The 12,124-nt window shown below is 39.4% G+C and overlaps 2 protein-coding genes across 5 annotated transcripts in view; one reads left to right on the top strand and one right to left on the bottom strand.

Moving 5' to 3' along the window:
- Positions 1 to 866, bottom strand: part of HAT1 (histone acetyltransferase 1) — a 52,231-nt gene extending 51,365 nt beyond the window's left edge. The window contains exon 1 of the mRNA XM_073305833.1: positions 643 to 866. The gene's annotated coding sequence lies outside the window, so the exon portion shown is untranslated. The remainder of the gene's footprint in view (positions 1 to 642) is intronic.
- Positions 764 to 12,124, top strand: part of SLC25A12 (solute carrier family 25 member 12) — a 73,486-nt gene continuing 62,125 nt past the window's right edge. For 2 of the 4 annotated variants that reach the window (XM_073305822.1, XM_073305820.1), the window contains exons 1-2: positions 764 to 1,002; positions 2,158 to 2,211. In XM_073305822.1, the coding sequence (XP_073161923.1) occupies positions 991 to 1,002; positions 2,158 to 2,211 (66 nt within the window). In that variant the 5' untranslated portion in view covers positions 764 to 990. Of the gene's footprint in view, positions 1,003 to 1,050; positions 1,136 to 2,157; positions 2,212 to 11,868; positions 12,038 to 12,124 lie in introns of those variants that run through there. The other 2 variants (XM_073305823.1, XM_073305821.1) reach the window with 2 other exon arrangements.

The raw sequence follows: 12,124 nt of genomic DNA, 5'->3' as shown, positions 1-12,124 counted from the left end.
TGTATAGTGCCTTTAATAAGGATCTTCAAGTACTTTACAAACATTATTAAATAATTTATGCAACACCCCTGTGAGAGGGCAATGTTATATCCATTTTACAGATGAAATATATAGGGGTTAGTGACTTGCTAAATCACTGATAGAGCCAGGAATATGACTCCCAGTCAGTTTTTTCTACCTAGTAGACCTTGCTTCCTCTGCACTGCATCTTGCTTAGGTGTAAATGACTGTATAAGGTGTAAGGCAGTACAGAGTCAGACCCCTAGAGCAGTTCTCAATCTGGGAGTCATGAACAGATGTCAGGAGGTCAAGACTACCCCGCATCCGATGAAGTGAGCTGTAGCTCACGAAAGCCCATGCTCAAATAAATTGGTTAGTCTCTAAAGTGCCACAAGTCCTCCTTTTCTTTTTGCAAAGACTACCCTAATCTTTCTACATTGGTATAAACAGAGGGGCATCCTGGGGTGGTCACTTTACAGAAAAGGTGATCCAGAGCTGTGGTAGGGGAGGAGAGGAGTCACACAGAGATTTTGAGGTTGTGCATTACTGGGCAAGATCCATACCAAGGCCTTTGTAGGAAAGGCTGGCACCCCCCCCCCTTCCCCTTCCCCCTCCCCCTCCCCCAGACCACCAGCATCTGACCTAGGTCAACTTCCTCACAGCCCTGTCTGGCAGGCGCTAGGCGGTCACAACCGTAGGGCTGGCACTCTTGCCTCGCTCGAGACCGGTGTCCTCCTCTGGGAGGTGCCCCCCGCGTCACTCCGGCCACTCTCCTTCCGTGGGGACCGCTTACTGCGGCCTCAAGGTTCAGGCGGGCGCCCTCTGCCTGGCCGGCCGCCGGCGAGGCCCAGCACCAGGGCCCCTGCCCCAGCCTGTTGGCGCAGGGTCCCGGCAGGGGGGGCTCATTAGCATAGGGCCGGGCTGCGGCGGCGCGGCTGGCTGGTGGTAGTGCCGGGCTGGCAGCTCCTCCTCCCCCTCCCCGCGCTCAGCATGGCGGTCAAGGTGACTCTGCTCCTCCGTCGCTTGTTGCATAAGGAGCCGGGTGTTTCGGGCGGCCCCTTCGCCGCCAGTTCGGGGCTATGCGGGCAGGCGGGGAGCTGGCGGCGGCTGCTGCGGCCGCCCCTCTGTGGTCCTGGTACCCGGCAGCGGCCCCCAAACAGCAAGGGGGCAATGGGGGGGAGGAGAGCGCCCCACACCCCGGGGGAGGAGAAGGGGAGACAGCCCCCACCCCGGGGGCAGGGGCGTGTAGTGGGAAGGAAGGGACCAGCTTTGGGGGGAAGGGTCCTGCGGTTGGAGGATGGGAGGGAGCTCGCGATGGAAAGGTCCTGTGGTGGGGGCAGGGAGCAGCCCTGGGGGAAGGGTCCTGTGGTGGGCAGTGGAGGGTGAGAGCACCTCTGGGGGGGTATTGAGGGTGAATAGAGGAGCTCTTTGGGAAGATGGGAGTTTTACAGCAGGAGCTTGCAGAGCAGTCCTCAGCTGGGGGAGCACAGTTGGGGTGGGGGAGTTCTCAGAACAGTGTATCTCACTTGGAAAAATATTGATGATTCTTGTTGTGTGTCAGGTTTCAGAGTAACAGCCCTGTTAGTCTGTATTCGTTGTGTTGTGTGTGTTTGTTGCTCTGTTGCACGTAGTCAAGCCAAAGGTGTTAAAATGTGTTTGCTTAGTGAGTTTTTAGCCTACAGGTGTAGCCTGGATGCTGGTGCATGTGCTTGAACTTTTAAGTGTCCCAAGGTCTTCCCAATTGTTTGTCTAAACTAGAGTGTGGTCATGTTTTAATTCAAGTTAATTAAGACAATTAGAAATGCAAGTGGAGACACTTCACAAGTGTTGGTGATTTACTGCAACTCCTTCTGCTAAGGGCAGTTTCTACCATTTGGGGCACTGGAAATACTGTTGCTTCTGACATTTGAGCCTGTTTCACTGTCTCCCTTATTCTCAGACAACAGTTACTGAGTTTGACAGCTATCACTCCTCCCTGAATTTTTTTAAAGTTAAGCAATAAAAACTTAGATTTTAATGTTTGGGATTCTGTTTATCAGTTAGATAAGAGAGCTGACATTTATTACCCTTATCAGGATAGATTGCATGAGGATTCTTTACACTATAAGTCAATTACCCAGCTAGTAAAGCATTAACTTTCTTTTCTTGGCTTTACAGGTGCAAACAACCAAAAGAGCGGATCCCAATGAGCTACGGAACATATTTTTACAGGTAAACTGATTTATTTGATTGACAGTTTTTTCTTTAAGGGTATGTCTTCACTACCAATGTTAATGTGCCGCCACGGCAGCGCTTTGACGTGGCTGTGTAGTCACGGCACCAGCGCTGGGAGAGAGCTGTCTCAGCACTGTAAAAAACCACCCCCACAAGGCAAGTAGCTACCACCGCTGGGAGCGTGGCTCCCCAGTGCTGGTGCACTGTTTATACTGCCACTTTACAGCGCTGAAACTTGCATTGCCCAGGGGGGTGTTTTTTCACATCCCTGAGCGAGAAAGTTTCAGAGCTGTAAAGTGGCAGTGTAGACAAGGCCTAACTCTTTATATGCCCTGATATGCTAGGGAGGGGGGGTTGCTATGGAGAGTGGTTACCATGGAGGGCGGTTGCTATGCGGGGCGGTTGGTATGTCAAATGTATGACACACATTTTATGTCACACTAAGATCTTTAAAGTTCACACTGTTTATATTGTATGTCTAAAGGCCCTTTTAGGTTTGAGTGGCATTAAGGTAAACCGATACTGAAACAAGTTATGGCTTAATACTTCTTTCCTTCAAATATTTTTGAAATAGTTACAACATTTCCTCTACAGCACAAAAACAAAACCCCAAACCCTAAGCCTCATTATTTTTTTAAGTTATACTTTTCAAGATAATAAAAAGCTCTACCTTGAAAGTGGTTTTATACTGTAGATCTTACCTTAAGGATAACTTAAGGTTACAACTTGTGTGTGTAAAAAGAAAAGGAGTACTTGTGGCACCTTAGAGACTAACCAATTTATTTGAGCATAAGCTTTCATGAGCTACAGCTCATTTCAGATGAAGTGAGCTGTAGCTCACGAAAGCTTATGCTCAAATAAATTGGTTAGTCTCTAAGGTGCCACAAGTACTCCTTTTCTTTTTGCGAATACAGACTAACATGGCTGTTACTCTGAAACCTGTCAGCTTGTGTGTGTGTGTACTAGTCTGTTTACATCATGTCACTTTCTTAGTAAAGGGTGTCCAAATTGGTATGTTTACTTTTTTTCTTCCTTCCTCTCTGATTTCCCTCAAGCCATCAGAAAGATAATTCTAAAAGGAAAACACAAAATTATGAAAGTAAGATTTTGTAACAAGATTGATGTGATCAAATGTGTCTTTGGTCCTTGATTGTGTCCCTTAATATTTTAAATATCTTTCTATGTAAAGATGATATTTCCCTTACATTCAGTAATTCTCAAGTAAAATACTTTAGTTAGAATACAGGAAATGAAAGTAATTTTAAATTAAGGAGTTCCCCTGGAAATAAGACAGTAATAACACAAGTCACCTTTATGTCACCCTTGACATGTGACCTTTGATGCTGTATTATCAAGTTCCCAGATGTGATAAGCAGCCAAGAGACCCTTTTGGCTGAGAGAACTAATTATATCTAACTATCACATTTTTTCATAGATAGTTAATTTGAATACAGGAGTGGATGCTAAAAATTGCAATGTTGTATTCAAATGATTGTCTAATTTTTTAACATCAGATATACCCTGTAAAGATTTTTCCCCAGCATAAAAGCATAAACTGGATGTGTAGTATTTAGTTTTAAAGAATAAAATAGTTAAGTATTAATTTATTGAAATACAAATGAGTCTCAGATATCTAAAAGCTCTTTTATTGGCTTGTGGACTTTGGTAGTTAGTCAAAAAACATTTTGCAAGTCATACAAGACTTGAAACATGATTGGGTTGTTTTCTGACATTTGGCATATTTAACTTTTTGCGTAATCTTATTCTGTTCAACCTGAATGCTTCGCATAATGCAGAGCGTATGTGATTCTTGTCTTATGTTATGTTTTGAAGTAGGAGTTTTTGTTGCTGAAGTGAAGTAAATTATTTGAAGCCCTTGATTTAAGTCATGTATGTAGTATTTTTATGCTTACCGTGATGCTAAATCTGTAAATTCTCCATATGAAGTTAAATATTTTAGTGTCACGTTGGCAGTTTATTGTTTTTAAAAAGTCTTAATTCCACAAGTTCTACAACAGATATGCAAACTACCTTGTTTTGTGCACATGAGAAATGAAGATATAATGGCTGCCATATTACTTTTCTTGAATAGCTGAAACTTGCAATAAAAAAGCTATAGGAACTTAAACATTTTAAATTGTACGCCTGTTCAGAGGTACACCAAATTAAGAAAAAGTTATGGTCATAGAAAGAGATAATCTCCTGTTTCTTTTTGATAATTTGGTAAATTACACAAGTTTGAAATCCTGTTCATGCTATGTTGGTAGGTTATAAATAAACATATACTTTTTTATCACAACAGAAACCCTCCAGACAAAAAAGAATAGAACTTTGTTGAGAAATACTGTTAGTGTTACAACACATTTCATGGGTCAAATATGTTGTGCTCTTTGCTGAGGGTGCAAGTCTGTTCCATGTTGTTCAGCTAAAGGGCATGCATTCCTGCCTAAATTTGGCTTCCCTTGAAAATAGACACAAGTAACGATGAGGATCATGAAGAGGAAGAGAGTTCATATGTTCACCTTGCACTGTGGTACAGGGCGTCCTTATCCTTTCTCTTGTTCACATGATGCATTCTACTAAATGTTACCATCCAAGTCACATGAATATATTAGTGTGTATGCTGTGCATATTAGAATTTGTGAAGCTTGGTGTAAGATTTTATTGTTTAAATTATTAAAGTGTTAGCGGAAAATTTTTATTTTTAGAGTATAAAAGCTTAAAGGAGCAAAACAAAGGAGAAGTTGAAATGGAGAGCAGGAGGGATACAGGTCTCTTTAGGACAGTGTTTATTTAATCTCCTGGTGAACCTCCATTTTTTTCCCTAGAGGAGATGCAGTTAAATTTGGGAACTATCCGGTTGAATGAGTCCCTGTCTGCTGAACCCAAAATGGAACTGAACCAGTAAGGAGGAAAAAAGAACATGCTACCCTTTTCCATTTATTTAAAACACAGTACAGTTTTTTCCATTAAAAGTCCATTTTCTCAAATCTATTGCACCTGATTTGATGAGAATGATGAGAGGGATACCTGTGAATTTTTTCTTCTGTCAAGGTTAAAGTTTGGAGGAAATATTAATTTAGGCTGAAAACCAGTGTGATGGCATCTAACTGTATGTTAAAAAGACAGACTGTGCTTAGCTTAGACATGTTATGTTATGGTGGTAGAAAACAAGATGTTCAAATTAATCAAATGCTCAATTTTGAATTATCCTTTTTATGTGTGATAAGAATTCTCTTTTGCAAAGAAATAATTTGGAATTGAAGAATCTATTTTTAATTTTAGTATAAAATTTAATGTGTAATGTAAATTTATTTTAATTTTTGGGTAAATTAAATAACTTCTTAATAAATATAGATAAATATAAAAGAATATATATATATCAGAGTTTAGTCAAACCTTTTATTTTTTTCATGCTAAGAGATCCTTGCCTTATAGGTTGCATCGCAGAAAGGTCACTTGGGGCCAGATACTCTGAATTTATAAATACATGCCAAAAGTGAAAGGCTTACTTACTTTGTCACTCCTTATTATGTTGGCTTTTTGCCAGCACCCTTTCTAATTATCATGACTTTCTCATATGGAGCTGAGAATAATCTGTCAGATAATGGTTCATTCATTTGTATCAAAAATAAATTCCAAAACAGATTATTTATTGTAAAATAATTCACAATTTAATAAAAATAGTTTGATTAGTTTTTAAAGAAATTGGATAATTATGTTTACAGTATTATATGCTTAAATGTTTACTGTCTTTCATGTATCCTTGACTGCGTGCTTCCTCTTTTATAACTGGATTCTGCTGCTATTGTGGATATTTTCAGTACCCTGTATGTTATGTGATCTTGCATATGCAGAGTTTACTGTGGAATGCACTCCTTACAGAGGAATCATGCTTCATAATCTAAGGTTTTATTATTTTAAAATGGAAAGGGAACCTTAAGAAGGTGTTGCAAGGATGTTTGCCTGACTTTGCCAAATATGCAGGAACCCTGAAACATAGCTCTGATAAAGTTTGAACTATCCTGTTTATTTTAATGGAGTGTTAATTCTTAAATATAAGACAACAGTTTATTGTTTGTCTTATGGTGAGTCCCACATGCCCCAGTCAAAATAAGGGTCCATTTTGCTAGCTTTCGTAAAATACATAGACAGATGCAGTCCCTGGCCCCAAAACTTTGCAGTCTAAGACAAGACACAAGTAGATGTAACAAACAAATAGGAGATGATTGATATAGATAATAATTATAGGTTTGGAGTCATTTAAAGTTTTGTTTTTTTTAATTATAAGGGATAAATTTAAATGTTAGCTTTTAACCATGTCACTGTTGATAATTTTAACAGCAGTATACATCTACTATTCTTCTTATTCCACAGTCCCAAACAATTCCTACACTTTCTCTGGAGCCAAAAGCCTTGCCTTCCTCTTTCTCAGATTTTGAAACCCCCAGCTTCTCTGATAACTTCTGTTATGGTTGGTCTCGACAAAAATATATTTTCAGTACAAAAAGCTATGAAACATTGAAGACTAAAAATGTGGAACACAGCTTACAGTACAGGTCAAAAGAACATCCTATCATGTAAATTAATTGTGAAGATGGGATATCTCAGTATTCATCTCTCTTTGAAATGTACTGTGAATGGTGGAGGAACAAGCAAATGGCCTTATGTTAATTTATATAGCTAAGTACCCGTGATGGACCTCTTTCAAAGTCATCCTATAACCTTTTTGTTCTCTGAGAAATTCCAACTTGTCAAAAGACATGAAATTTTATAAAAGATCCTGGGTCGTGATTCTGTCATCTCGGATCTGCTTAAGCTTCATCAGGGGAAGTTTGAGTTGCAACACTGAGATCCCAGTTATTCTAGTACTCCCTGAATATGATATTTGTACATTGGAGTATGACCTATGAACTGAATTCTAAAGGAACTCTTTGCAACTACAAAGCTCACCATCTCTACTACGAATCTGAACCTCAAGAATTGAACTCATGTCTGTATATATATTAATCTTTTTACCATACTTCTCTCTGTTTTTTAATAAATTTTAGTTTAGTTAATAAGAATTGGCTGTAGTGTGTATTTGGGTAGAATCTGAAGCATTCATTAACCTGGGAGGTAATGTGTCTCATCCTTTGGGACTGGTAGAACCTTTTCTTTTATATGATGAAATAAGATTTACAGAAATGTTCATCATATTTGACGTGGGTCCGTGGATGGAGGCCTGAGGCTGGATCACTTTAAGGGAACTGTGTTGTTTGGACTTCTGAGTAACCAATAAGATAATAAAGAACGTCTTTTATGCTGGCTTGGCGAATCTAAGTATTGGAATATCCAGCAGCTTTTTGGGGTTTGGCTGCCCCATTCTTTGCAGTTCACCCTAATTGAGTGACCATAGCAAGCTCCCCACTAGGATCCTGGTCACAGTGGCGTAGTCGTTCTTGGATACACATTACCACAGGTTAATTGGGTTTTTGGATCACAACCACACACTTGTCAAAATTTAATTTTGATATTGGGAGAGTTTAAGGGTTAAAAATCAGTTACAGTGAGTGACCCGTGATCAAGATGCCTGACGGAAAATGCCTGGAAGTATTGTGCTTACAGAGAGGGTTGTATTTTAAGCAAAAGGCCCCAGAGCAGGAACTGGAAGATCTGTTAATTGCCGGTGATAAGGAAGCAGATCCAGCAAAAATGCTTGCAGTGAGAAACCTGCAGCTAGAACTTGTACAAAAGCAAAAAATAGCTAATATGGAAGGAGAAGCTGCTGAAAGAGAGTGCCTGTGTTTTGAACATGAACAAAGAATGGCATATATTTGATTGCAGGAACTTGAAGCTAAGGTAGAAGTGAACAGACTTAAGCTCCATCTCAAGAGAATAAAGGAACAACAGGAACTGTATCATCCTGGAAAGCCAACTCCTCTCAACTGTGAAGACGGGGATAGAATCTATCCAGTTTGTAACAGTGTTGGTGTGTTGTTTGACTCTAAACAGTTGAATATGTGTAAACAAATTTACCCCACCACTGCCACCTTTTATGTAAATAATTTTACTCTGACCTCGGGTGAAGGTAACCCCATAACTTGTGCAGAGAATGTAAACGTCAATCGTAAAAGCTGTTCAGGGCAAAATACAGCTAATATTACTCTTGTTAAAACAGATTTTGTCAAAGAAGAAGATTATTTACCAAATTAGCGTATGAATATTGTAATCCTCTATGAGTTTACTGTAAGTATGCCTTTAGCCAGAATCCATCTTGAATGGAATGGTGTTAAACATGAAGTTATAGCTGGTGGAAAGAAGTTATTGCCTAAGGATCTTTTGATTGGGGATGATATTAAAACTTTGTTCAGTCAAGTTGATGACATAAACCAGTCACAGGAAAGAAATAATCCTGAACCTGTGTCTACCAGGGGCAAGGATTTGTCTATGGAAGGTTTCTCCAAATGTTTGTATGAGGAAGATAGCTGTTTATCTGTGCAAAGAAGCAGTGCATATGTGGAAAAAATTCCTATTTGTCTGTCTGGTATCTCAGGAGTGAATCTAACATTAGATAAGGCTCAGGAAGATGTTTCTCTAGAAAAAATTAAAGTTGGTGATCAGGTTAAAGCCCTAATTGAGGAAGAAAAGGGTAATTTTTTTATGGGTGATGGGAATGTTGGCTAATAAAGTTTGGGAAAGTAAGCCTGACCCAGGTAAAAGTGATGTCCTTAAAATAGCTCAGTGTAATAAGACACTATTTGTAGAAAACAGCAGTTTATATGATAGGGGAGGGAAAGGCAAAGAAAGTTTAGATGAGCATAGGCAGCCCTCTGAGCTGATAGCTTTGTCTAATCAGCAGTTTGGGAAGGCAAGATTAGTGGAACATGAGTATCCCTACACCTTACCTGTTACCAGTGTGGAGAATTGTGACAGTGAAGGAAATGTTTCTGAGTCTGTGAGGGGTAATGACTTGCCTATGAAGGGAGCTATCCCAGTCTCCAAGCAATTGTCTGTGAACAGCCATGTGTGCTGGGACAAAAGAAAAGATATGCCAAGCTGTTTGTCTGTTAAAGGGGAATGTTTCTCCAGCTCTTTTCTGTCTGTAAAGCAGACAGTAGAATCCTGTCAGCCTATGATGGTTGAAAATTTATCAGTTGACCCAGAGCTGATTCTGGATACAACTAAAGCCCAGGAAGGAAATGTTTCTGAATTTGTGTCTTCTAGGGATGCTATTGTAACTAGGTTGTATCCAGTTAATGTCATAAATTGCTCCCAGAGACCAAGCGATTCTGGTGCTTCTATTTTGCCTGTTGCTAGTATGTTGCTGAGTAAAGATACAACAGCCTTGTCTGATCAGGGTGATATAGCCAGGGCACAAGGAAAGCATGAAGGTAATCTGACTATGTTACCCACAAACATTATTTTAAAATGGAAAGGGAATCTTAAGAAGGTTTTGCAAGGATGTTTGCCTGAGTTTACAGTGTGGAAACTTGTAACAAGGAAGAGAATGTTTCTAATCTTGTGACTATGAAGTCTAGCAGTTTACCTGAAAGGGCGTTTTGTGAAAATCTTTCTGAGGGGACAGAGATGATTCTGGATTTAAGTGAAACCCAGAAAGTCTGTTGTTGCTCAGGAAAATGTTCCTTTAGAGCAAGCCCTAGGTGAAAAGGCTAAGGGCAGAACTTCTGTGAAAAATGGGTTGTTGCTTAGAAAGATTCCTGAAGAGAAATCTTCAGGGTAGTTTTAACAAACAGTTCACTGCAACTGATGGGTGTGGAATTGATTTGGTAGAGTTAACTCAGGATGAATCACTGGATAGAGAAAGCAACAATTTGTTTGGGAGACTTGTTCCAGTTCCTAACTGCCAGATTCTTTCTGAGTTATATAGATCCACTGACTTTGATTTAGAAAGGCCCAGTGTGGATAGCTTTGAAAAGATTTCAAATGCAATAAAAATTTTTAGGGAATTTAAACAGCCCTATAAGCTTAACCAGCTTGTTGGGGAGACAATGTTGTTGATTCTTTAAGTAAGCAGTCTGTGACTCAGATACTGAAGAAAGATCTGGTTACTGGATTACAAGGATGCAGGGGAGAGCAGGCAAACTCTTGTCTCCAGATATTTTGGATATGACTTGTAGTCTCTTAGTGGACTTGACATCTGATTCCATGTGGAAGCAGAGTTTGGTAATGGAAAGACAAAAGAGAATAACATGCTAGTGAAAATTGATGGTATCTCTTTAAGATAGAGTGCAGCCTTGGAATTGGTAAAGCTTGAAGATTTGAAAACTAGTAAACAAGCTAAGGTCTGTGTTAATGCAAATGACCAGACTGACGGGGATGGGGGGGAGAAAGACTTGCCCATAGCCATTAGCAAAGATGATGCACCCAGCCAGCCAATGGATTCTGTTACACAAAAGAGTTCAGATTTTGACCCTAGTGGATAGTGAGGAAAGGAAGGATTAAACCTTGCAAATAAAAGCCACAGGGTTATTTATATTAACCCTAAAATACCAAAACCTCAAGGAATTGGTTAAACTGAAAGCCTATGTTAAGGAAGACCTGAGGTCAAGAAAAAGCTACAAAGATTCAAAAGGGATATTGAACAAGCTGACCTAAAGAATGATTTGTCTAAACCAAAGGCTTGGCATGACAAAAATAATTGTAAATGTACACATGATAGAACTGATGTTAATGTTATTGCTAATGGTTGTAACTAATTTGTTGCTGATACAAAGAACTGTAAAAATGTACAATGTGCATGGTCTTTTGGAAAAGCTCTTGAACGTGTTAAGAGTGGTACATAATAGAAACCTTTATGATTATGCTGTTTGGTTCAACAAGAACACACTTTGTGTTTAAAAAGCCTTATAATGTTGAGGCTTCACAGCTAATGCATAGGTATATTTCTAAAACTTTCCACAGCAGAAAAACCACGACAAGCTTGAACTGCTGTGCACAAAGGGAAACTGGGGTACAACACCTCACAGCCTTCAGGGCTGAATACCAGAGTAAGTGCTCTCTGAAGAACATTAGTGATTCCAGGGTTTGGTCTATGTGTTAAATTAACATATCCATTAAAGTGTTTCACAAAGTATGGGCTAAGTTTTTGGCTGGGGCCAAAGCAAGCATCAATACTTTGGCCTTACAAAAAATTCAATGTAAACACAGCTCATATCAATGTTGGAAGATCCTTAAGGTGTACCCAGGAGCTCTAATTTCGCCCTTCCACACCAGACTAACGTTGGGGGTGTGATGCATAGCTAGAAAGGGTTAAACATCCTGAAAAATAAATAACCCTCAAAAGACATGTAAGGAGCTAATGTTTGTGTATTTACATATGTATAAGTAGGGTGGACAATGTAATTAATAGTCCCTGTCTATGCTGTATTCTGATAATTCAGAGGTCAAAAGAACATCCTATCATGTAAATGAATTGTAACATGGGATATCTCAGTATTCATCTCTCTTTGAAATGTACTGTGAATGGTGGAGGAACAAGCAAGTGGCCTTACATTAATTTGTATAGCTAAGTACCCGTGATGGACCTCCTTCAAAGTCATCCTAATTACCTTTTATTCTCTGAGGAATTCCAACTTGTCAAAAGACATGAAATTTTATAAAAGATCCTTGGGTCGTGATTCTGTCATCTTGGATCTGCTTATGCTTCATTAGGGGATGTTTGAGTCGCAACACTGAGATCCCAGTTATTCTAGTACTCCCTGAATATGATATTTGTACATTGGAGTATGACCTATGAACTGAATTCTAAAGGAACTCTTTGCAACTACAAAGCTCACCATCTCTACTACGAATCTGAACCTCAAGAATTGAACTCATGTCTGTATGTATATTAATCTTTTTACTGTATGTTTCTCTCTCTTGTTTTTTAAATAAATTTTAGTTTAGTTAATAAGAATTGGCTGTAGTG

Source organism: Lepidochelys kempii, chromosome 11 (genome assembly GCF_965140265.1).
Source record: "Lepidochelys kempii isolate rLepKem1 chromosome 11, rLepKem1.hap2, whole genome shotgun sequence".
In the NCBI taxonomy this organism is placed as follows: Eukaryota; Metazoa; Chordata; order Testudines; family Cheloniidae; genus Lepidochelys; species Lepidochelys kempii.
The sequence above is the reverse complement of the archived record's forward strand: the minus strand, read 5'-3'. Positions and strand labels throughout refer to the sequence as shown.